At 39.4% G+C, this 27,588-nt stretch overlaps 1 protein-coding gene across 1 annotated transcript; it reads left to right on the top strand.

Moving 5' to 3' along the window:
• Positions 1-16,100: 16,100 nt before the first annotated feature.
• Positions 16,101-16,783, top strand: LOC100673832 (centromere protein S-like). Its single transcript, XM_064267157.1, has one exon. It carries the CDS (start codon positions 16,132-16,134, stop codon positions 16,540-16,542), a length of 411 nt encoding a protein of 136 aa, XP_064123227.1. The 5' UTR covers positions 16,101-16,131; the 3' UTR covers positions 16,543-16,783.
• Positions 16,784-27,588: the final 10,805 nt, after the last annotated feature.

The following is a 27,588-nucleotide window of genomic DNA, read 5'->3' as shown; positions in this document are numbered from 1 at the left end:
GAAAGACATCCTTAAACTCTGGAAAGCTTTACAGCCAAAAGTTTGGATTCTGAGGCAATCTGGGGAAATCTCTGGAGGTTTAACAAAGATAGCTCTTGAGAGCTATCTTTGAGGCAGCTGGAAACTACCAGAAGAGTCCAGTGTTCTTCTACCTGCAAAGGGCATTCTTCCTACCAAGAGGAATGAATCTTTACTCAATGCTAGCTCTGGAGACAGCCCCCAGACAATGAGAGCAAATTAGTTTCCCAGGGTTTACTACCCAGAGTGAGGTAAGATGGTAGAATTAACAAAAGCAAAAGGATACTATCTTTCACTGCAGTTAATACGTTTTGAAAAGTAATTTGAATAGCCTGCAGGAATCTGCATTTGTGTCACTGACATCTACTCATTTCTGGTGATCCCTATTACTATTTGAGAGTTAAATTTACAGTTTGAACTCATATTATACAAATAACTTGAAAACATATGAAAGTCCCAAAATTTCTGTGGTTATAATCAGGGCCCACATGATGTTGAAAATAGAGGTTAAGATGAAATACGCATCCATGTGTGTTTCAACAAGCCTAAATGAGAAATGAATGCTCACTAAAACCCTGTCTATAAAAAGACAAACCTAAAATGAGATAAAAAGACATGGCAATAAGGGTAGGAAAGCTCAACACCTGGTATCTAGCATTTTGTACTTTTTGAGTTATCTGTTAATACGGTTGTGCCGCAAATATACTAAAGCTGGTGCCCACCATACCCGGTGCATCTCATTTTAAAACAATCATTTACAGGAGTTAGAGGATGCCTGGGAAAGCAGAAGGGTTCTGTGTCAATCAAAGCTAATCACTGGTACAGGCAAAGAGCTTTTGTTGGCCTCCATGCTCTAAGCCGAGCTTCCACATCTGTGTTTGAAGAGATTAGAGAGGTGCTTCATACAAGAACTGTATTAGTTAAAGCTGATAGACAGTATTTGGAATAAATCATGAAAAAGTTGAGTGCCAGAAGGGAAGGCATGGCAAGTGAGAGATTGAAACTGACGAGGGCTAAATCCCCCACCCCCAAACACATTTGTATTTTAGTTTTGCTCACTGGAGAGCATTACCAGGTGCCACGCTCTTGCCACTTCCTAGCAAACATGCAGCAACCCAGCCAAGCAGCCTGGAGCCAATGTTTTCAGCGACATGCTCGCCACGCTTTGACGAAGGGCTCTCGTTTTATTTGAGGTGCTTTGTGGAAAACAGATTAGCCCAAGTGGGTAAGTAGGATTTTCTGGACCAAGGATGGGAAAGAATGAAAAGTGAAAAAGATGCCAGAGAAAATGAAAATCGAAGTCCCCTCCCCTTTTACAGAAGTGTTCTCCCTGCACCAAGGCCATACACGGGCAAATAAATTATGAGTGACAAGTATTTGAACCAATAAAAAGGGCACTATATTTTATACGCAGTAAATTTAATTCCAGATTGTGTTTCACCTCAGCGGGGTGACATGTTTATTGCCAGTGAAAGATGAAAGCCTAGGGAGTTAGAGACAAGCGTCAGCAGTTCTAGTGGGCACCCGCAAAATGAAGATTTGACAGACCGGTGGCTGAGCCCTTGAAATGAAATGCCAGATCAGATTTTACCCCAAAAGGGTCAGATGTACTGTCATGCCCCCAAACTCGCTATACCAGCTGAATAAATAAGCTGGGCCGGTTCAGCAGAGCTCAGGAGACCAAGAGAGTCCTCTGCGAATTTCTGCTCATAGGATCGTTGCTTTTCCAACTACTGGAAGCCCAGCGGAGGCACAGGAAGGTGTGTCTGAAGGAGGATGTGCTAGTCTGAAGTACTGCTGCCTCTGTGGGGCTCTAGGTGTTGGTTTAAAAATCTATTAAACAGATCGAAAAGTAGAAGTGAGTCTAAATTGATCTGTCCGTCTCTCAATTCCATCCTATAAGCGCTCAGCTCAGGTGTTCAATTTATTGAACCATAACCCCTTTTTAAACAATCAACATCAACATGCAATAAATATGCTCAGCAAGGGCAATATTTACATGCACGACTCATTGTTTTGGGAGATTTATTTATGGGGGAACTGACTGGCAATTACATTGAACTTCTTTTGGCAGATTGTGGCAGGGTGGCATGTGGGCAGGGTTCTAGTTCATGCAAAAATTAAGCACATTGAAAGTGGTGAGTCCTGCTTGTCCCTGTGAAATGGATCCCACACCCTCACTGCCACCTTGGGGAGGAATTTATGTTAGAGTGAAGCACATAACTTCACTATCTTAAAAAAAAAAAAAAAAAAGGAAAAGTTGCTGGTGTCTGGAAAGCATATCCATAAGAAGATTTTATGTGATGATTCTTATAATGATGTTGATAGCTCATGTATAATGGTAGCTCATCTTTCCCCTCCTGAACTCAGGAAACAGTTTCCGGTGTCCAATATATAGATTGGGCTAGTCAAACACTGTTGAACTCATTTGTGTAGACATATTGTCATCAACTCTTGAATCAATCAAAAGGGTTAACATTTTAATCAGTTCTTTTTACTGAACCTGCCCTGCAGGGCAGACAAAATCTACTATATATTTAACTTCACAGAAATATATTTTAAAACTTTTTCTCATAGTTCAATGTCATAAAGGCGAAGGTATTGTAAGTTTTCTGAACATTACAGACCCTTTGGATTTGAAGAAATTATAAAACTCGATTAGCACAGTTTCTCTGTTTTGGCAACTTTCCTCTCTTCCAGTAACTATTATGGTGTAATTTTAGGATTGCTTCTGCTCGTCCTTGGTTTACTTTGTACATCTTTTCCACATTATCACCGAAGCTATAGAGAACATATACTCTTGTGCCTAGGCTAAAGTCAAGAGACCTGAATAATGTTACTAGAAGCACCTATTTGATCTTTGGAAATAAATCACATAAACTTAAAGGACTTATTTGCTTCATCTAAGAGTGACCTCACGTTTTGACAAATGGAGCTCTAGAATGGAAGCAAAGGAATCTCGCCTCCTCTCGGTGGTACCAGGCCTTCCCCAGATACAAGCACACTTGCAGTGTAAGTAAGAGCATCTGCAATAAACAGTATTTGCCTTTCTATTACTTACTTATTCTTTAAAGATGTGGTGGTGAATGCTGGTTGGAATACGTGTATATTTTTTAAGACCTTTAGATAAGAGGTACTCAGCCATAAGGCTTACAATCCTTCAAGCAACGCTGCCAATACCAAGATGCAGTACTATGTCCTGAGCACTGTTTTACTCTGGTCACTCCCTTTCCTTCATTGTCCCATGAGGCCCAGTATTGTAACATTGTTGAACTCATTTCCACTGTGCTGATCTGAGTATTCCAGAAGCTTCACTTATACCACATCAATCATACCATCCCCTCCCCCCTTCAAGTTCTATGTGCTCTGAACTTCTCTATCTCTGTTTCTCTGCTGTGTCCTCCATTCCCCTCCCCAGGCTCTTTTCAGGCCTGGGTGAACTATGCTTGGGACAGTGTTTCATTTGTCTGGCACGTGCCCTTCATCTTGGCCAAAGAGCTCCCAAAGTCTTCACAGACTTTTAAAGCCATACAGTGTGAGTTTCTACCAAATTAATCTATTCAGTTTGTTTAACTTTTTGCAGAACATAATTGTTGGCCTTGCTTGCATTCCACTACAAGTTCTTGGGATAATAGAACCAAGTAAAAGGATAGGAGGATTGGTAGGTTCCAGACGACTGGATATAATAATGCTGTCAGGAGACAAATGGTATTTAACTTCAGATTGGTCAAATTCATCGTAATCATTAATGCAAAAGACATTTGACAGATTTTATTGTTAGAATAAACATATTTCACATCATGTCCTACTCATGAACCATTTTTCCCTGTCCTTCTGTGTTTGTCTTTTACTCTGTTAGTACTGACAACCTGTTGTCAAGTAGTTCTAATGCTTTCTCCCACATTCCTCATTCCTCTTAGATAACCCCTACCCCCTTTCCAATTTCCACTGCCACCACTATCATCGAGGTATTTTTTCATGCTGAGACTACCTCAGGGACCTCCTACCCAGTTCATCGAAGTCTTTCTCTCCATATCATGGCTTCTTAGAAACAGTTTTCTTCAAGTTTCCCTTATAAAATTCAAACTCCTCGTAATTTAAAGCTCTCTGTGACCCAACTGTACCTTCCAAAACTTCCAGCCTGACTTTGTGTGGTATAATTACTGGAGCATTATTTCCTTCTAAAACACCCATCTTGCAGGGTTGTTTTGAAGATAGAGATAAGGCACATATAGTACTTACCACCATGCATGACACATAATACCAAACCAAAAAAACCTGTTGTGTTGAGTCGATTCCAACTCATAGTGATCTTATAGGATGGAGTAGAACTGCCCCATAGGGTTTCTGAGGAGCAGCTGGTGGATTTGAACTGCTGACCTTTTGGTTTGGAGCCAAGTTCTTAACCACTGTGCTACTAGGGTTCCGTGGCGTATAATAGGTGCTCAATAAATACCATTTTGGGGGTGGGGGGGGAACCTGTTGCCGTTGAGTGAGTTCTGACTCATAGCAACCCTAAAGGACAGAATAGAACTGCCTCATAGGGTTTCCAAGGCTGTGATCTTTACAGAATCAGACTGCCACATTTTTCTCCTGTAGAGCAGCTGGTGGGTTCAAACCACTGACCTTTTGGTTAACAGCTGAGCTCTTAACCACTGAGCCACCAGGGATCAGTAAATGGTACCCCATTATTTATTATGACGAATGATTCTTCTGTTTCTGCCCAGCTAATCTGCTTATCCTTCCTGGAAGATGATTTCGTGTTCTGCTTTGCTCATGCTTCTCATATACTCAGGTGTTTTCTCTCATTCTCCTTCCCCATCCATATGACCTGGCTCAAAGAACCTGTATCAGTTTCCTAGGGCTGCCTTAACAAAGTACCACAAACTCAATGGGTTAAAATAACAGAAATTTATTCTCTCACAGTTCTGGAGACTAGAAGTAAAAATTCAGGGTGTCAGCAAGGTCATGGTCTCTGAGGGCTCTAAAGGAAGATTCTTTCTTGTGTTTTCTGGCTTCTAATAACCCCATGTGTTTGTTGTCATACAGCCGCATAACTCCAACCTGTGCCTCTGTCTTCACGTGGCTGTCTTCCCTCTGTGTCTCTCTCCTCCTCCTCTTTTTATAAGGGCACCGGTCATATTGGATTGGATTGGCCCACCCTACTAAAGTATGACATGTTAAATTAATTAATTACATCTACAGAGACTCTATTTCCAAATAAGATCATGTTCATATGTACTGGGGATTAGGACTTTAACATATCTTTTTTAGAGGACACAATTCAAACCATAACAGCACGCCTCTTACCAGAAACCTTTCTCACCAAGTGCTTTTAGACTCTGTATGCCAGGAAGAGAGGATCAACAGCCACTCGGGAGACTGTTATGCTCAGTGTTATTCTATGTAAAAACCAAAAAACCAAACCCATTTCCATCAAGTTGATTCTGATTCACAGTGACCCTATAGGAAAGAGTAGTACTGCCCCACAGAGTTTCCAAGGAGTATCTGGTGGATTTGAACTGCTGACCTTTTGGTTAGCAGCCAAGCTCTTAACCACTGTGCCACCAGGGCTCCACTATAGCTCATACAATTTAGGTTTAGAATTTGACTGAATGTGTGAATCTGTTCAATAACAAGTTCTTCCAAATTAAGCTAAATTTCCTGTGCAAATTTATGTCCTAGCCATTCTTTCAGGTCCAATTGAAATGTCAACATCTCCTCACCAGGTGACTTACCCTGATGACTATTTGGTCCTTGAAAGAAGTGAAACTCCCTTCGTTATATTTGCCTTTTCTAATTGGCTTGAATCATATATTATCAGATATTGTGTTTGAACCTGGACACATCATATCTATCTCGATGGGAGGAGGTGAGCTCCTGGAGGAAAGGGAAAGTGCAGTCCTAGCTGACAAATGTTTACTGAGCACCCAGGAGAATGCCAGTGTGTCTGGTAACAAAGGTGGTAAAATGTTGAGTAACATAGAGTCTCTACCTTACAAGTGCTCACCTTTTAGGGATGCTGGGGACGCTGTGAGAAGAGAAGGACAGAAAGTGCAAAACAAAGAAGGATGAAATATATCATAAGTGCTAGGGGTTCAGGGCAAGCAGTTACATCTTCTTAGAGGCATCGAGAAAGACTTGATGAGAATGAGGCATTGAAGAGGTGTGCAGTGAAGTGCAGAGAGCACCGTTTTCAGAATCACGTACAAATGCGATGGAAACTCAGCTTACCACCCCTTAGTGGTGTGACCCTGGGGAAGTTTCTTAATTTTTCTAGTCCTCAGTTCTCTCATCCATAAACAAGAATATAGACGTCTAGTGCAGAGAGCTTTCATGCAGGTTAAATACGATGCACAGACAATGCCTAGTTTAGAGAAGATGCTGCACATATTGAGGCCCACATAAGACAGATAAGAGCGAGCCAGAGGAACTTTGGGAAGCAGGGATGAGAAAGCTGGCAGCACAGACAGCACAGTGGAAAGTTGAGGAAGAATTTGGACTTGACTCTACTTGCGTTAGAAACTATTTAAAAGTTTTTGAATAAGGAAGTTTCTTTTTCTTTTAGTATTTAGTTATACAGTATAGCAACCCCATCGGACAGTGTAGAACTGCCCCATAGGGTTTCCAAGGAGCAGCTGGTGGATTCTAACTGCCGATCCTTTGATTAGCAGCCGAGTGCTTAACCACTGAACCATCAGGGCTCCCTAACTTCTATAAAAAAACACTTCTATAGTACGTGAATATTTACCTCCTAAAGTGAGGTTCACCTGTATGGTAATCTGTAGAACTTAAATTGAAATTGCTTATAAACAGTTAAAGTTAAATTGAGCTTGAATAGACAGTGGTTGGATGGAGATCAAAGGAATAAACAAGAGAAACAGTTGTAATTACAGTGTAAAATAAGCGTTTGAATAGAAATATTGCCTGGAACAGCAAAGTTCAATTTTGCTTATACTGTTAAAATTTCTTTAGCTGTTCTTCCACAGACTCTTTCCCCAGAAGGTGTTAATTGATGTGGCATTGAATCTTTGAAGTGGTGGGGCTTCATACTTTAAAATGTCCAATTAGCTACACAAATGAGTAATGGAATGCGTAGTGGAATATTTTAAGGGCTGAGAAGCACCTTCACGTGAGACCATCTAAAACACTGCCCTCAATCTGGCTTCAACTTATACTTTATCTCCTTGTACAGAGCTAGGATAACATCCTACTCCATTGATGTGGAGTCGATTTTGACTCATAGTGATCCCATAGGACAGAGTAGAACTGCCCCATATGGTTTCCAAGGAGTGTCTTGTAGATTCGAACTGCCGACCTCTTGGTTAGCAGCTGTAGCTGTTAACCACTATGCCATCAGGGTTTCCATGGGTAACAGCCTACAACCCCCAAAAGGAGAACGCTTGCACTTTTCTCCCGAATGCCAAGTGTTATAACGATAAATAACCTTTCTGTAACAAGCAGCCCTTTTTTTCCCCGTTGGAACCAAGTGTTCAACTCTATTTGAATAAAAAGCCCACACATATATCAAATCAAACAAAATAGCATTGTTCCAAATACAGATCAGGCAGTCTTCCCAGACTTGTGCCAGTAAAATTTCATAGCGCTCCACACCATTGTGTAGTAGTTCCCTTTCTCCTCCTCTTTCTGTGTGAGGCGGAATCACTACTCTCAGACAAAGGAATGCAGACACAGGCTATGCCCCCCATGCTGTTGAATAGACTAAAGGTCTGACTGGGGACTTTGATGGAAAGAAAGAAGAATGCACCACTGAACATACAGGTGGAGACAGTACTACATACCACATTGGGAACAACTGATCTCAAGAAGCTATTTTGCTTATTTGCCTGGGCAAATATTTTCACATTTGATGAGGCATAACTCCAGATCGATGTTAATGAACCAGGAAGCTAATTGTGTGATGTGTGTGCTGAGGGGGGATGCAGGCAGTGGTGGGCTGGGGCCAGGCTTGTATTGGCTCATAAGAGCTATTAAATTTTCAGGAATTTGCTAGCCATTTGTTGCACAAGTCATTATTAAAGATTAATATGAAAGTGTATAAACTTATAATTTAATAAATGATATTAAAAAGAAAGGCAATACTTAAAAATCTTATTACTTAATTGTCTTACTACACATTACTATGATCTGTGCTCTTGAGGTTAATTACGTCCATTGTGCCTATATGGTGGAAGTACTATCTAGTGGTGTGATACCCCATGCCTCTTCCCCACTCTGGGTTCAGGGATACCACGTTGGTGGCTTGGAATTGGCCCATGCTACAAATCAGTGCTATTGTTTGCTTGGTTAATTGGTATTTCTCAGAGAGCCAGTCATTAAATATTAACCAGCACACCCCCAGGTGGAAGCTGTTTGAGAACAGACATAACGTTCCATGCAAGTTCAGACTATTGAGCTTGCCGGAATTTGGGCAGGGACGGCCTTCGGTACTTCGATGTCAAGAAAATACGTCTATGCAGGACTTACAGTGCACTGGGTCAGAGTTTGTTTGTTGTGCTGCATTCCATAAGAGCATACTATGGAATGAAAGTAAATTTGTCTGCTCTGAAATCTCTAATTGCTTTTTTGATTCCCAGGGCTCAAACTAGGAAGATATTTATTATTAAAACGAGGTGGTTTATTAGGAAACTTTTGTATTTATTTTCACCAAAAGCGATATTTAATCAATATTACTAAAAGTGATATAAATTTTGCCAGAATAGGCAGTAATTGAACATCGGCATAGCATGATAGGGGGACTTTTAGCCACCACTCTCCCCACTGTTCTTACCATTTCCAAACTTGCTATTTTGTCAAACTGAGGAGGCCTGCCAGGAAAATATGAGCAAGGTTGGAAAACACAGGGACAGAGCTGATAAGCGGTGTTGCATTAGATGTCTTTCCATACTGGGGATTTTGTTCCACGTACGCCTCTTGAGGTTAAAGCTAAAAGTCACACAATTGCTTATGGCATTTGCTGGTGGCTTAGTATTTAACTGCTCATCTACTAACTGGAAGGTCAGTGGTTTGAACCCACCAACTGAACCATCAGAATAAAGACATGGCAGTCTGCTTCTGTAAGGATTACAGCCTTGGAAACCCTATAGAGCAGTTCTACTGTGTCCCATAAGGTTGCTGTGAGTCACAATAGACTCAGTGGCAATGTGTTTGGCTTTTTTAGTTTTGGTATTTGCTGCAGATTTAAACTCACTAGAGGGTCATCTAATTATTTCCTCCCCTAATTCATTCCCAATGGCTTCATTAAGTCAATTTAATTACAATAAAAATATTTCGTGATGTCTAGAGTTGTTTCTGTCAAGGAATATGAAAATATATATATATACACACACATACATATATAGTGCATGTCGTATATATATAAAAAAAAAACCCATTACCGTCGAGTCAAGTCCGACTCATACACGGTGATGAGTCATACGTATAGTGCATGCCATAAATATATATACACACATAGTATAATATAATACATATATATTTATATGTATTCTAAGCGTAATTTCTTTGCGTGTATGTATAAAGCTCTTGGCTGCTAACCAAAAGGTTGGTGGTTTGAGCCCACCCAGCAGCTCCATGGGAGAAAGACCTGGCAATCTGTTCCCATAAAGATTGCAGCCTAGAAAACATATTTCATTAACCAAGAAAATACATACATAAACAAATCAGCATTTCTAATCACTACTACCATATAATTTCATGAGTCTACACTATAAGAGGCCAGTAACTATTATAACATCCCTCAACCAAGTGCCCTCTTTTGTCAGTGAGTAAATTCCTCTAAGAATGTCATGTGACCTTACTGTTTGGTTCTGTGCGGTATAATCTCTCTCAATCTTTAAATTGCACAACTTTTAGATACAGTATACCTTGAGGATCAAATCTTTTATGTCACAATATTAAACAATTACTTTTGGTTACACCATTGAGTCTCAACGGCCTGAGGTGTCTCTTGTGTTCCAAATCAAGTGAAATTAGAAATGTGTACACTAGTAAATTGAAGAAAGAGATAAGTAGGAGTAGAAAAAAAACAATAAGAAAATTATCCCTGTAATGTTTCATTAAGCAACTTCCATTAGGAAAGGAAAAAAAAAAATTGTCAATGCTAACCCATGTTTGAACTTAAATCACAAAATTCAAAGTGTTTCACACAATGTGTTTTTACAAGTAACCTATGCTTTCAATAGTCACTCTTTGATACATGACAGTATCATCTTGAATTTCATGTGAAATGATTCACTAAAGTCATTCAGCAAATTAATGTAGTTTTGGAAAATTAACAGCAAAGTAGGCATGCCGCCAAATGTCGAATGACAAATTGAAGGGTTTGGAGATGTTGTCTGTCTATTTGCAGTATTGGAACCGTTTCCAAAACAAAAACACACTGAAAATGGTGCCTGCATAACAGAAGATGTAGTCATTATGCAATTTTAATTGACAAATAATTCCATTTTTATGTGACGAAGTTCACCTAGCCAATAACTGCATTATCATCTATCAGGTACTGGTTTCCCGTCCCAGCCCGCGCACCCTCTAATTTGCATGAATTTGATCAAATGTATCTGGCAGCATACCTATACCTGGCAAATCAAGGAAGGGACCAGAGTGAGATGGGGGGGTGGTGTAGGAGGACGGTGACATGTTATAGGAATGGAGACCCTCCTCATCATTACCTGTTGTGCCGATGTTATTACCCTCCGCTTATATTCCAGCCTGAAAATTCAGATCCGGATGTGTTGTGTTCCTGCAATGCGGTGCTAAGCGTCCCTCCAGTTTAACTCAGGTATACAAGGAATATATGTATGGGGATGGTGACTGGAAAAATTAGAAGCCTTTATCGATCTACATATAATTAATCTTCAGATGTTGGCTTTAGGCTCTGGGATAATAGCCTCAGTGTATAGCTCACTTTCACACAAGGAGCAGCTGAAATGCAAAATGATCACAAATATGAACATACTCTAGCTAAGGGCAGGTATTCCAATGGCAGCATTAAATATAAATACAATAGAGTATTGACATAATGTAGTAAGGTTCCCTCACTATTAAAAGGCTTTGTTCTAAAGCGTATCTGTGTACACAATGAGATGATGAACACAGTGCCTCACATAGCTAAATCTAATATATGCAAGGGTATGATGTTTGCAATGCATGCATTTCAGCAGGTCCCATTAGTGCGCCTTTCCCCTCCAGTGAAAACAGAATGAACCACAGCCCCTTCTGGTTTGCATAAAGCAAACAAAATTAGATTTGCTTTGCTGAATTGAAACCCGCTTGGGATTGTGAGCCTCTCTCGGGGACAAATTACTTCAAACAATCCCTTTGTACCATAACAAAATCAAAAAATTCAGGCCAATCAACATGGCTCAAAACCCTTAACACAAGAATTAATAATACAACCTAGTCTATTTTTATTGCTTCTGTGCTACAGCTCCTTGTTTTAATGTAATTACACTTATTCGCCGTCCACATGTTAAGTAAGCTTGCATATGTTAATGGACGTGACATAAAACAACTTTCCTAATTTTACCATTGCTACGAGCATTGTTCCCCCTGGAATAACAGCTGAACATTGGACAAGTTGAACACTAATGTTATTAAATTAAATCTATTTTTAAATCTATTTTTAGACCCTTGATAAATGAATATAGACAAAATGTCAAACATTTCTTCAGATAGGTGCAAAAATTGATTGACAATCAGATTAGTCTATTAGGAATATTGGTTTTTGGAGTGGTATTCACTTGATATCTCTTGACTTTTAAAGCCTATTCCCCAGCAGAAGAGAAGGACATGTATGTCTGTAAATATGGAATCTCTTAAATCAGGTGTCTGGTCAATGATCACTTAAATTCAGCAGTTTGAGTTAGTATCAAAGTGATATACATTCATACACCTGAAAATCAGCCGAGGTTATACACCACTAAAACTTTCATCTGAACCACAGATTAAAGTTTACTGACTTTTCAGGTTTGAAATTTAAAAATCTTGGATAACTTTTGGTCCACTGCTTTTTAAAAATGTATAAGCCTTCGGTTGCTAAGTGAAAGGCTGATGGTTTGAACCCGCCAGCTGCTCAGCAGGAGAAAGATGTGGCAGTCAGCTTCCTTAAAGATTTACAGCCTTAGAAACCCTATGGGGAAGTTTTATTCTGTCTTATAGGGTCACCGTCACGAGGAGTCGGAATCGACTCAACAGCAATGGGTTTGATTTTGTTTATAGGGTCGTTATGAGTCAGAGTCAACTTTGTCAGCAGTGGGTTTGGTTTTTAAAATGTGTAGGCCACGTAGAATACGTAAGGACACAAACTTTTGGTCTTTTGAGATAAAAAGCTGTTTTTCTGCCCTTGTCTACTCCATCCCATACACTCTTAGGGAAGAGGGACATTTCAAACATTTGTAACTCAAGCACGGTTTTGCCTAATTTTAAGATGCAGTTCATTCTGTATAATTTGAGTGTGCTTCAACTGATGCTGAAAAAGTACCCAAGTGAAAAGCTGAAAAAAGATCTGCCTTTAAGCATAAATTTATCTATGTAATTATTGGATCACTAAGACACAAATAACGTATCAATTTAGTTTATCAATTTGTCAATTCTGACAAAAGATCATTTAGTCTCAGTGTTTGCTATTGAATAGATAAATATGAAAGACATATCTCTCCTCCTTCCTACCAGTTATGCATGTTCCTTTACAGTTTCTTATATATATATATATATATATATATATAAGAAGCCCCGGTGGTACAGTGTTTAAGCGCTTGGCTGCTAACCAAAAGGTCAGTGGTTTGAACCACCAGCCGCTTCACAGAAGAAAGATGGGGCAGTCTGCTTCCATAAAGATTAAAGCCTTGGAAATCCTATGGGGCAGCTCTACTCTGTCCTATAGGGTCATTAGGAATAAGAATCGACTTGGCAGCAGTGACTTTTGGACTATATACATATACATATATATTCACACACAGTTATCAAATTCTTTAAGGGACTCCTTATACTAAATATTTCCAATTAATACACATTTACTTTTACACATGGCAGCAATTTATCAGGAGGGTTAATCTCTTACAAAGGTCCCATATTGAGTCTGCAGGTGTGTTTTGTTTAGCAAGGACAGTCTTTAAAAGAGGTAAAATTAGAATGCCTTTATATATATATATATATTTTTTATATAGCACAACTGTTGCAGTTGCTTACCATCCCCTGTTGTCTTATAATCAGGCTTTCTCTGATCCCTGAAAGCATTTACACTTGAGATCTTTGACTAGCCACTTACATTGAAACAACTTATTAATATACAAGGTATCAGATAGAAGAGTATAAAAGTGGAATCAAGGCACCAGGGCTTCTCCACACAAGAAAAAAACCACATCTGAAAGCTACATGAGGAGTTTCTTTCTTTTTTAAAATTCTGTTTAACCTCCCTTTAGAATTTGTTGTAGCATTGGAGGAGGTGGGGAAAATTGGGGCCATCCTAAGACTAGAGGTCAGTCAGTGGCTCACACTGGCATCATATTTTAAAAGACCACTCTACTTCTTCAAGTCAAAATGTTAACAGCAGAATTCTTTTAAAGAACAAGGGATGATGTCATAATTTTCATTTTATTCATAAGACATAGGAATGCAAACTACCTTAGTTTTCTGCTATTTTTGCTTTCTATTATTCTTTTTAGGTCTTATATTAAGTCCTTGGATCAGTTCCCAACCTATTGTGATTCTAATTTGATTTGTATACCCCAGTCTTTCTCAGAGGTACTTTAACATCTTAGACAAAAGAAAATGAATTAGTTGTATGTACATGCCAGAGCAGGAAGAGCAGGAATATAAGATCAGTGAGCTGAGTTCAGCTTCAGGAAGAACAATTAAGTGATCGAATGCCTACCCTCTTTCCTCCTTGCTCCCTCACCTCACAAGTCACTCTTCTGTTCTCCAACCTTACCTCTGTGTCGCACTTGGTTCTACTGCCACTCAGACTGCCCAGTTTAGCCTTCCAGCTTCCTTTCCTACAAGCTGTAAGTCTTTGGCTAAATACATTAGCTTCTCAGATCTTCGCTTTCTCTATCTCTAAGGTAATGATATCTGCCTCAAAAGATTTCTTGAAATTATAAGATTACCTCCTTCGAGAACTATATTGCAAAGTACGTGTCACGACTTTTTCCTTGCTCATCCTTTCCCACGTCCCTTTAGACTCTCTCACGTATCTATGGTTAGTAAACCAGATGAAGATTTCTAACCCAGAAAAGGTAAAGAGATAGTCTCTCAGATTAAACTCTTCTAGTCCTCAGTTCATTGTTCTTTCTGGTTCTGAGAAAGGAGTTGATAATGATCTCCTGTGGCTGAGAGGAAGCTGATCAACTTGTGTGAGTGCTCAAACTGCCACGTGAGCTTTAGATTTTCCCTGATATTCATGCAATGTATAAAATACTGTCATGGTCATATGAATGTGGTATACAGGATGAGTGGGAGATCCTCTGCTTGAAGGCCAAATCAGTCTAGATCTGAGGGCATTTCAACTGCTTCCAGGCAGGACAAGTTTATTTAACTTTAGAGGCTTCGCAAGCAGAGTGAGAATAGTAATACCTACCTTGCAGGTTTATTGCAAGAATTAAGTGAGAAAATTTCAGGAACACAGTAGGCACTCAATAGAGTGTAGAAGTTTTATATTTGATTGTCATGTAAAGCACATAGCATAGCACCTGGAAAATAGTAAGTGATTGATAAATATTATTTCCATTCGCCCATATCTTCCTCAGTTTAACCAAAACATTTATTTAAAAACATGAGCGGAGTCTTTAAAGGTATAACTAATATATATTACTTTAGCAAAGAACTTTTAGCTTTCTAAATTGTCTCATATTGAGACAAAGCCCCCACAATGCTATATAAAAATTCTTTCTTTGCTTGGCGTCCTTCCCCACAGTGTTGTATTAAAAATCCTGTTCCCTTTGCTGGGCTTCCTCCTCCACCCCAGCTTTCCATTTGAATCCTGCTTTTGCTTGGAGGTTATATGTAAACCCCATTGCACCCGTGTAGTATGATTAAGAATGTTGCTGACATAACTTGTACCAACTCCCTACTTGTAAACCCCTTAAAAGTAACTTGCCTGCCTGCCCTTGGGGAGCAGTCTTGGCAGCAGCAGCTCTGACTGACTCCTTTTCCTTGTACAATGAAGTAAATGTGCCTTTCCTGTTCTCCCACCTCAGTCTCTTGGTTTTTGGCTGATACGAGTCATGCCAAGAAAAAAACCTGTGGTTTCTATAAAAAAATGAGGTAACGATATTGAAGAAAATTATCTTGTTAGGAAATGGTAACTAATTGGTAAAATTAATTATAAAACTTATCAATAAAAGACCAAGAAAGGTGAACAGCATCAGAATAAAAGTCATTAGTTATGATAATAGGAGTAACTAACTTCATTCATATTGTGTGCAACATACGTGTTGTACACATGAACCACAGAAATGCTCAGTGAATATTGATTAATTAAAAATAAGAATATTTGGGTTAAACTTTATTGTGCTGAATTAGGTCTGATGTTTTTACTTTTTCCAGAATAAGTCCTTTTCCTCTTTCCTTGCATGCAACTTCTCTCCCTGTTTTGCACTGTATCATAAAAATACAGTAATTAAGACAGTATGGTGACCATGAAGATGGGAAAATGGATATATAAAACAATGAAACAGAGTCCAGGAATATATATATATATATATATGTCAATTAATTTTTTACAAAGTTACCAAAGCAATTCAATAGGGGAAAGAATGCCTTTTCAACGTATGGCACTATAACAACTAGAAAAAAGTTTTGACCTCACGCCACATGTAAAATTTAACTCAAAATTTATCATAGGCCTTAATGTAAAATTTAAAACTATAAAACTTTTAGAAGAAAACATAAGAGAAAAGCTCTACGTCCGTGGAATAGGGAATTTTTTTATAGAGGACACAAAAACTGAAACCTTGAACAAACAACAACAACAAAATGATGTATTGGACTTTATTAGAATTATAAAGTGATCTTCAAAAGACAACATTAAGAAAATGGAAAGGAGTGGAAAATATGACTGGGCCACCCCAGGCTCCACCTTTTTCCGCCAGGGCTGTGATGGAGGACGAGGAGGCTGAGGAGCAACAGAGATTCTCTTACCAACAGAGGCTAAAGGCAGCAGTTCACTGCAGTGTTGGCTGTCTTTGCAAGGAAGTTGCATCGGATTTTGGAGGTGACTTTTTGACAGTGAGAAACTTTGCAAAAGATCTTGAAATGTTTGCCAGACATGCAGAAAGAAGCACAATTAACACCGACGATGTGAAGCTCTTAGCCAGGAGGAGCAACTCACTGCTGAAGAATATCACAGAGAAAAGTGAAGCGATTGCTCAGTTTACCCTAGAACAAATGGCAAAGAAGAAAAAGAAGTTCAAGAATGGAAACAAAGATTCAAGGGAGCCAGCAGAGGCTGGAGTAGTGGAAAGTGAGAACCAGACTCAGCTACTTGGAAAAGAAGTCTTTAGTAGGTAGAGCCACCCAGGAATGCATATTGTCACAAAGGGGATTCTAAGTGGAGATTAGAAAAAAAAGACCAGGAAGCTTTTTGTCTTATGTTCTCTAAGTCATTGACTTCAAAAGATAATTGAAAAGAGAACTGAAAACTCTTAAGCAAGATACACCCATGTCTTACTCAAGCACATAAAAAAGGAATTGTCTTTGAGTGGTATGTTTGAAGTGGTATCTATTGGAATTAATAGGATTGTGTTAACAACTAAACATGGTCAACTTTTTAGAGCAAAAAAAGAAAATGAAAAGGAAAGACATGAAGTAGGCTTTGCAATACATGTATTTTTAATACATATATCTCATAAAGGACTTGTATCCACATTTTTAAATAATTCTTACAACTCAAAAAGACAACCCAATTAGAAAATGGGCAAAAGATTTAAACCAACATTTCACAAAAGATTTTATACAAATGACCACTAAACACATGAAAAAGTGCTCAACATCAGGGAAATGCAAATTAAAGCCAGGATGAAACGCCATTGATAGAATGGCTAAAATGACAAAGGCTGACAATATAGACATTGGTGAGATTACAGAGCCACTGGATGTTAAAATGGTAAGGCCACTTTGGAGAACTACTTGGCAGTTTCTTATAAAGTTAAACATACCCTTAATACATAAACTAGCAATTTTCTACCAGATATTTACCAAGAGAAATAAAAACATATGTCCATACATAAATGTTCATAATAGCTTATTTATAATAGCCCAAATCTAGAAATAACTTTAAATGTCTATTAATGTGTAATTGGGTAAACAAATTGTGGTATATCCATACAATAGAAAACTACTCATCAATAAAAAGGAAAATATGTAGATGAATCTCAAAAAATTATGCTTAGCTAAAGAAAGATGCTGGATAAAATACAATTGATACTGCATGATTCCATTTATATAGCAGTAAGTGGTTGCCTGGGGCTGGGGCAAAGGAGGAAGAGAATGGTATGAGGGATAATGAGGGAATTTTCTGGAGTCTCAGATATGTTTTAAATTTTAATTGTGGGAGTAATTACTGAGGTATACACCTTTGTCAAAACTCATCAAGCTTTATATTTAAAATACATTGCATGAAAATGATACTTCGATAAAGCTAATTTTCTAAAAAGTAGATATATAAGTGCACATAGTCTCTAGATGGTGCACATGATTAATGTACTCACCTGTTAACTGATAGGTTGGAGGTTCGAGTCCGACAAGAGGTACTTTAACCGCTAAAAACCCTCTGGCGCCCAGTTCAACTCTAACACACATGGGGTTGCCATGAGTCGGAGTCTACCCATGGCAACTGGTATGTAAGTGCATACAACATTGAGCTGTTTTGTTAGACTATCATACTTTGATATCATATCATACTTTGATTAAGAAACTGCACGTGCAATTGCAAATGGCAAAATTTTTTACTCTTGGGAAAAGTCGTGACATGGAGTTTCCACTGCTAAAATCATGATTTAGGGTTTCCATGATTGATTTAGAAGTTTGTTTGTAAATTTTAGCTCTAGTCCTGGCTCTGCAATTTATTTCCCATGGTACCTTTGGCAGGTCAGTTAATTTCACCCAGTTTTATTCCCTCCTCTGTGGAATGTGCAATATTTGCCTGTGCAATATTCCAGGCTTAATAAAAATTTATTTAGCACCTACTCTGATCCAGGCACTGTGCTAGCTGAACTCACTTACCTCATCTCATTCAACCACTGCTCTTAAATGTTCCTCCAGCATTAAAATAACACAGTTTTAGGATTTTGGACTTTTTCATTTTCAAAAAAAAAAAAAAAAAAAACACCTCTATTCAAAAATCTTTGTACTATATTACCTACCAATCCTACTAGCAAGAAAGAAGAGAACTTTAAACTTTTAAGTGCAAACCTCATTTAATGTGCCTAGATGAACTAGATGGAGCCCCGGTTTTACAGTGCTTAAGTGCTTGCCTGCTAATCAAAAGGTCGGCAGTTTGAACCTACTAGCCACTCCATGGGAGAATGATCTAGCAGTCTATTTCCGTAAAGATTACAGCCTTGGAAACCCTAAGGGACAGCTCTACTCTGTCTTATAGGATCTCTGTGAGTCAGACTTGATTCAATGCCAGTGGGTTAGTTATGGTTTAGATGACCTTTTACTTTAGTCCCTTTCTGATTCACCCCCATAGTTTGAATGCATAAATTTTTAAGAGTTCAGACAGGATTTCAATAAGACTTAACTGCACTAAACCATAAAATTCTCCCTCTGTCAGAGTTCAATTCTTGACAAATTCAACTCCAGGGTCTAGGGCAAGAGGAGAAGCCTATTTAGCAAGCCCAGGGCATGAGAGCCTGTTCAGGAAGTGCCTAAGTGATGCCATAGGGAAAAGTAGTAAGCACAAGTCTCGATGGTGCTAGTGAAGAATATTAAATATACTGTGGACTGCCAAAATACAAACAAATCTGTCTTGAAAGAAGTACAGCCAGAATGCTCCTTAGAAGCAAGAATGGTGAGACTTTGTCTCACAAACTTTGGACATGTTATCAGGAGGAACCAGTCCCTGGAGAAGGACATCATGCTTGGTGAAATAGACGGTCAATGAAAAAGAGGTAAACCTTCAATGAGATGGATTGACACAGTGGCTGCAACAATGAGATCAAGCATAACAACGGTCATGAAGGTGGCCCAGGACTGAGTAGTATTTTGTTTTGTTGTACATAGCCTCTCTATGAGTCGGAGCTGATTCGACAGCACCTAACAACAACAACAAGACTCAAAAAACTGAAATTTAGCTAAACTGCCCTCCCCTGGGTGAGATTTCCACCATTGGGAAGTTATAGCAGAACCTTTGGAGAGAGAACTTTTTAAAAGGAAAAATGCTCTACTGGAGATGGTACACATAATATAGTGATTACAATACAGGTGGTGATTATCAGAGGATATAAAGAGATGGTAACTAGGAATCTACGCTTTTGTTACTTCTGGACACTAGATTTATGTCTGATGTTTCTATCTCTTTCAGCCAGTCTTTATTCTCCCAGAGGCCTCAGTCTACGCTATTTGTTTCTTCCTCTCTCTACTAACTTTCTCCCTCAGTTTGCTCTTTTTTTTTTTTTAACTAATAATACTTTCCATATTATAGTAGTAGTATATACTTGGGTGAAGGGTAAAACAGTACACAATACTGGGGAAGCCATCACCAAGACAAAGTCACAGAAGCTTCACGGACAAATCCAAACTCCCTGAGAGACCACATTACTGGGCTAAGAGCTGGAGACCATGGTCTAGGGGGACATCTAGCTTAATTGGCATAACTTAGTTTATAAAGAAAATGTTCTACATCCCACTGCGGTGAGTAGCATCTGGGGTCTTAAAAGCCTGCGAGCCACTGTCTAAAATATATGTGCTGGTCTCATCCCAGCTGGAGCAAAGGAGAATGAAGAAAATCAAAGATACAAGGGAAAGACACAAAGGGCTAATGAACCACAACTACCACAACCTCCACCAGATTGAGCACAAAACAACCAGACACCAAGAACCAAAAACCAAACCCATTGCCGCTGAGTCAATTCCTACTCATAACGACCCTACAGGACAGAGTAGAACTGCCCCACAGAATTTCCAAGAAGTGCCTGGTGGATTCAAACTGCTGACCTTTTGGTTAGCAGCTGTAGCACTTAACCACTATGCCACTAGTGCCTGGCTATTAGCACTGACTGCTCTGACAGGGATTACAATAGAGGGCCCAGGACAGAATAGGGGAAAAATGTACAACAAAATTCAAATTCACATGCATACACACACACACACACACACACACACACACATACAAAGACCAGACTTGCTGGTCTGACAGAAAGTGGAGTAACCCCGAGAGTATGGCCCTGAGACACCCTTTTAATTCAAAACTGAAGTCGCTCCTGAGGTTCATCCTTCAGTCAAAGATTAGACAGGTCTATAGGGTCGCTATGAGTCAGAATTGACTGGACGGCTATGGGTTTGGTTTGGTTACAGGCAAACTATAACACACTTGAGGAACATTCTTCTAGTTAAATCATGTATATGAGACTAAATGGGCACAACAACCCAAAAGCAAAGATGAGAAGGCAGGAAGGGACAGGAAAACTGGACGCATGGAAACAGGGAACCCAGGATGGAGAAGGAGAGAATGTTGACACATCGGGGGGTTGGCAATCAATGTCACAAAACAATTTGTACATTGTTTAATGAGAAGCTAATTTGCCCTGTAAATTTCCACCTAAAGTGTAATAAAAAAAAAAATACAGATGAGCAAAAGGAGAACCATACACTCACATGAAAAGCAACCCAACACCCAGATATCATTGTCACCACAGTTGATATTGTGAACATTTCTAGTATATGTACATATATATGTGTGTGTATATACATATATATATACACACATACATACACACACACACAAATAGAAAAAAGGTACAATGAAGTTAACATATAACTAGGGAATAAAATGAACTTAAAAAAACAAACAAAGCAAATCTCTAAAGATTATCCTTATAGACATTGGAAAAGATATTAGATCCATAAAATAATAATGAATGTTGTAAATAAGCTACAAGAGAGGACAAGACCTTTGGGAAATTTAAAATATGATTGGCAAAACAAATAATTTAACACAAGGTTTGGAAGATAAAGTTGAAAAGCATTTCAGAAAGTTGAAACAAAAGACCAATAGATGAAAATATAAGAAGAAACAAGAAACATTCAGAATACCTAAATGCTCCATGAAAGGGAGTTTTAGAAAGAGAATAGAATGGTAGAAAGTGGGAAATTATAAAACTCATTCATTTATTTATTTGTTTATTCAAACATTCCTACTATGTACTTAGCCATATTGTAGAAGTGGAAATGTAGCAATGAAGTAAATAGTCAAAATCTCTGCCCTCGTGGAGTTTACAGTCTAGGGAGGGAGGGCATAAGATAGATCAATCAATTATATTCAGTAAAATGTATCATATTCAGGTAGTGATTCGTGGTATAGGAAAAAATAACACAGGTGAGGGGATTATAATATGGGTGGTGTGGGCAAGGAGGTAGAAAGTTGTAATTTTAAAAAAGCTCATCAGGGAAGTCCTCATTGATAAGGTGGTATTTGAACTGAAGGAGATGAGAAAACGAGACATGCAAGTGTCTGGGGAAAGAGAGTCGTAGGTAGAACAATCAGCAAATACAGAAACCCTGAGTGGGAATGAGCTGGCCTATTCAAGGAACAGCAGTGTGGGTAGAATAAAGTGGGTGAGGAATGGGGTGAGAGACTTAAAAGAGATGAGGGTAATGAGGAGTCAGGTCTTGTAAGGCTTACAGCTTGTTGTACGGACTTTGATATTTAATCTGAATGAGATGAGGAGCCACTGTACAGGTTTGAGTGAAGTGACCTTTTTTCAGTGTTTTAACAGGATTATTCTGGTTGCACTATTTAAAACAGACTGGTAGGGGTTAAGAAGGAGACCAGTTAGAAGACCATGATAATAATCTATGTGAGAAATGATGGTGGCCAGACCACAGTGGTAGTAACAGAGGTGATGAGAAGTGACTCAGTATATGGGCTACCTCATATCTGTGTACTTTTTTACTTTCTGGCCTGAACAGCCCCAGTAAGGGTTTTCATTTCCAAAGTCATACAGCCAAATCGTTACTTCTGCTTCCACTGTTACAGCTCACGTTTTGGCACAAACTGATCCAATCTGAAAATGCCTTGTCCCACATCCACCCTGAGAGTCTCTCGTGTCCTTGTTTTGTGATTTCCAGTTGCTTTTGAGGCAGAAGACACTGTAGGATCAGCTTGGTGCCCTCAGATGTGCCCTGGCTCCTCCTGCATGCTCGCATTCTGGATGCTGTTACTGCTGGGTTGGACTCTAATTTTCCCAGTGGCTGCTGGAAGGGCTAGTTGGTACAGCCAGGAAGTACAAGGGAGTTGATGCCCTGTGGGAAAAGTTTTGACCCATAGGAGATGGGAGCCAACAGATAAATTTTTCTGCTTTCTTCCTCTACTGACTCGGTAGAATCAATTAGCTATGCTTATAACAAAGCTGTTGCCAGCTTGGTAAAAAATAGCCCCATATCTTTGATCTCTTTCCTTCTCTGCCACACAACCTTCCTTCTCACTCTTGCTTACCCAGATGCCACTTCTTAATAAAATGTTAGCAATTAAGCTGTTGTGTCAGGCTCTATTTCCCATGGAGTGTGAGCTAAGACTGTGGTGAAGATATTGGATGTTTGAGGAAAAAAAGGTTGAAAATTACCGTGTTAGGAGAGTGAGGGAGTGAGTGGTCCTGGGAAATGTAGGATGATGTCCTGGCAGTGTTATGAATTCATTTGAAACCATTAATAATAAATTGAGCAAAACTAGGGAAATAATTTTCTGTATCTCCAACCACATCTAGTTATGTGGTTGTACAAGTAGAGTATGTGGACAGTTAACTCTAATCAGTGCTAAAGAATTTTTGGTGGGTAAAGACAAAAGAATTGAGAGTGTATGCAAGGGAGTGATTATAGTAATTAGCCAGGAATTTGAGCTAAGTAAAGAGCAAAGTGTGGATACAAAAAGGACAAGGGCCCTGAAAATGTGTTAGGATCAAAGAATTGTAGAGTTGGATGATGGGTTAGAATTGGGAAAATAAGAGGAGTGAGCTAGAAGTTATAATTATAGGAAGTTCTAATTTTTTATAATGACCAGGTCTAGGATATGACAATATGAATCAATAGTTCAAGTGGGGAGAAGGACAAGGTCATTAAGAAAAGGCCAAGGAAATGAGTATCAAAAAAACCATTCCAGCAGATACTGAAAAATGATCAAAATTGTGACTCTGGCAATATTAGAGTGAGTGATAATAACTGAGGAACTAACACGTTCAAACCATTAAACCAATAAAAAAAATAAACCCTTGCTGCCGAGTTGATTCTAACTTGCAGGGACCATATAGGACAGAGTGAACTGCCTCATAGGGTTTCCAAGGCTGTAATCTTTATGTAAGCAGTCTGCTGCATCTTTCTCCCATGGAGCAGCTGGTAGTTTCTATCTGCTAACCTTTTGGTTAGCAGCTGAGTGCTTAACCACCACCAACCCATCAGTAATTGATAAATAATTGCAAAAGGAAGATTTGTGCCAGTAGCGTCTGGAGACTTGAGATTCACAGATGAAGTTTCTTAGTGAGAAGGTAAGAAGTATCTAGAAGTAGCAAGGAGGAGTTTGGAAGACCTAACTCCACTTTTTAGGTCCAGTGATTTGCGGATATGGGAAAGGACATCCACCTTGAAAAAACTTGGGGAAAAGTAGTGTCTTCAGAGGAGAGCCAATTTCACATAGAATCAGAAGGTAAAGAGAATATTGGAAATAAAGGTTGAATGTATAGGGGATTCGATGGAGACTGACTATGAGTCCTGGAGTATAATGACAAGGTTCCACAAACTAGGCAGAAGAGAGTGATGGAGTGAGAAAAGGAGATGTTCTGAAGAATGCATAGATTAGCATGTGCAAAATCGATGAGACAAATCTGGATGGTGCTCAAGGCTCATTTCTTTCCCCAACATAGCTGACTCTGCAGGACTGAGCCAGAGCGTAGAGGGGCAGTGAACCCTTTGGTGGGTGTTCCCAGGGCCATCTGTGTACAGACCCTGGCCCTCAGAATTAACACACCTTAGTGTTGCTTCTCGACCAGGAGATCCCTTGAAAGATTTCATTAAAAAGACTGGAAATGAAGAAAAGACAAAAATGGCTGTCAGAAGGGACTCTGAAACTTGCTCTTGAATGTAGAATAGCTAGAGCAAAAGGAAGAAATGATGAGCTGAACAGAAGATTTCAAAGGGCGGCTCAAAAAGTCAAAGTAAAGTATAATAATGAAATGTGCAAAGACCTGGAGTTAGAAAACCAAAAGGGAAGAACACGCTTGGCATTTCTCAAGCTGAAAGAACTGAAAAAATTCAAGCCTGAAGTTGCAATACTGAAGGATTCTACAGGGAAAATATTAAACAACACAGGAAGCATCAAAAGAAGTTGGAAGGAATACAGTCGGCATACCAAGAAAGAATTGGTTGATGTTCGAACATTTCAGCAGGTAGCATAGGATCGAGAACCGATGGTACTGAAGGAAGAAGTCCAAGATACACTGAAGGCATTGGTGAAATACAAGGCTTCAGGAATTGACAGAACTACCAGAAATTCAAGCCAGACTCAGAAGAGGATGTGGAATGAAGGATATCATTGCTGATGTCAAATGGATCTTGGCTGAAAGCAGAGAATACCAGAAGGATGTTTGCCTGTGTTTCATTGACTATGCAAAACTATTCCACTGTGTACATCATAACAAATTATGGATACCATTGCGAAGAATGGGAATTTCAGAACACTTAATTGTGCTCATGAGGAACCTGCACATAGACTAAGAGACTGTCGTTTGAACAGAACAAGGGGATACTGTGTGGTTTAAAGTCAGGAAAGATGTGTGTCAGGGTTATATCCTTTCACCATGTTTATTCAATCTGTATGTTGAGCAAATAATTCAAGAAGCTGGACTATATGAAGAAGAATGGGGCATCATGATTGGAGGAAGATTCATTAACAACCTGTGTTAAAAATTCTCACCACTGGACCAATAAGCAACATCTTGATAAATGTAGAAAATATCAGAGTTGTCAAGGATTTCATTTTACTTGGATCTACAATCAACATCTGTGGAAGCAGCAGTCAAGAATTCAAAGGACGCATTGCATTGGGCAAATCTGCTGCAAAAACCTCTTTAAAGTGTTAAAAAGCAAAAATGTCACTTAAGGACCAAGGTGCGCCTGACCCAAGCCATGGTGTTTTCAGTCACCCCATATGCATTCAGAAGCTGGATAACGAATAAGGAAGACTGGAGAAGAATTAATGCTTTTAAGCTATGTGTTGGCGAAGAATATTGAACACTCCCCGGACTGCCAAAAGAACAAACAAATCTGTCTTGGAAGAAGTACAGCCAGCATGCTCCTTAGAAGCAAGGAGGGCGAGACTATGTGTCACATACTTTGTACATGTTATCAGCAGTGATCAGTTCCTGGAGAGGGACATCATGCTTGGTAAAGTAGAGGGACAGAGAAAAAGAAGGAGACCCTCAATGAGATGAATTGGCACAGTGATTGCAACGATGGGCTCAAACATAACAACGATTGTGAGGATGGTGCAGGACTGGGCAGTGTTTCGTCTTTGTTGTACATAAAGTACCTAGAGTCATCTGTTGTACATAGAGTAGCTATGTGTTCGAACCCACTCAAAGACACCTGATAACAACAGTGCTACTTCTCGACCTGGAGATCCCTTGCAAGATTTCTTGTTTCTTAGAGAAAACTTTTGAGACCCAGAAAAACAAGGCATTCTTATCAAGTTCTGACTCTCACAGATTTCACTGTATAATCAGTGGCTCTAGTGGCGTGTGTCTATCACTTTTTTCCATGATGAATATAAGGGGCGACCTAGGAATCCTCAGCTTCTTCTGTTGGCCAACAAGGATAAATAGCATAGTAAGATTAGTTCTAATGATATCAAGGCAGAAAGATGTGGGGTAGCTGTGAGTATTTTAGCACGTGCGTGGTTGCGAAGGTGGTGGATTTCACTAGGAGTATACAAAGTTCTGAGATTCCTCATGACTCTTCCTGAAGGAGGCTGGGAAGCTGGGGAAGAGGAATCATTATAAATAAGAAATTTCTTTCCAAAGTTCATAGCACTAGTCTTATGATTCAAATAGTCCTGGTTCAATGGGGGTTGTGTCTAGATACAGGACTGTGGTATCAAAGATAAAGAGAAAAATTTAAAAACTCTGGAAAAGGGGAAAATAGATCACTTGTGGAAGAAAGTCAAATGGGAAAACAATTTATCACAACACTAGAAACTGACAGTCAAAATTTGATGAAAAATAAATGACAACTTAAAATGTAATCATCAGTCAAATTACCTACTTACTGTCAGGGTAGAATAAAGCCATTTAAAAAACCCAGGCCATTTCCTTCCAGCACATCATTTTTTAAGAAGTTAACAGAGACTCAAAAACCAAACCTTTTGCCGTCGAGTTGATTCAGACTCATAGTGACCCTATAGGGCTGAGTAGAACTGCCCCATAGGATTTCCAAGGCTGTAATTTTTTTTTTTTTTTTATAATAACTTTTATTAAGCTTCAAGTGAACGTTTACAAATCCAATCAGTCTGTCACATATAAGTTTACATACATCTCACTCCCTACTCCCACTTACTCTCCCCGTCTTGAGTCAGCCCTTTCAGTCTCTCCTTTCTTGACAATTTTGCCGGCTTCCCTCTCTCTCTATCCTCCCATCCCCCCTCCAGACAAGAGTTGCCAACACAATCTCAAGTGTACACCTGATATAATTAGCTCACTCTTCATCAGCGTCTCTCTCCCACCCGCTGACCAGTCCCTTTCATGTCTGATGAGTTGTCTTCAGGGATGGTTCCTGTCCTGTGTCAACAGAAGGTCTGGAGAGCATGACCGCCGGGATTCCTCCAGTCTCAGACAGACCATTAAGTTTGGTCTTCTTATGAGAATTTGGGGTCTGCATCCCACTGCTCTCCTGCTCCCTCAGGGGTCCTCTGCTGAGCTCCCTGTCAGGGCAGTCATCGATTGTGGCCGGGCACCAACTAGTTCTTCTGGTCTCAGGATGATGTAGGTCTCTGGTTCATGTGGCCCTTTCTGTCTCTTGGGCTCTTAGTTGTCATGTGGGCTTGGTGTTCTTCATTTTCCTTTGCTCCAGGTGGGTTGAGACCAATTGCTGCATCTTAGATGGCTGCTTGTTAGCATTTAAGACCCCAGACGCCACATTTCAAAGTGGGATGCAGAATGATTTCATAATAGAATTATTTTGCCAATTGACTTAGAAGTCCCCGCAAACCATGTTCCCCAGACCCCCGCGCTTGCTCCGCTGAGCTTTGAAGCATTCATTTTATCCCGGAAACTTCTTTGCTTTTGGTCCAGTCCAATTGAGCTGACCTTCCATGTATTGAGTGTTGTCTTTCCCTGCACCTAAAGCAGTTCT

This window comes from Loxodonta africana, chromosome 1, assembly GCF_030014295.1.
Source record: "Loxodonta africana isolate mLoxAfr1 chromosome 1, mLoxAfr1.hap2, whole genome shotgun sequence".
In the NCBI taxonomy this organism is placed as follows: Eukaryota; Metazoa; Chordata; class Mammalia; order Proboscidea; family Elephantidae; genus Loxodonta; species Loxodonta africana.
Note: the sequence above shows the minus strand (reverse complement) of the source record. Positions and strands in the feature narration are given on the sequence as shown.

What these genes read in the sequence shown, in the direction of transcription:
- LOC100673832 (XM_064267157.1), top strand. Translation starts at nt 16,132, where the DNA reads ATGGAGGACGAGGAGGCTGAGGAGCAACAGAGATTCTCTTACCAACAG.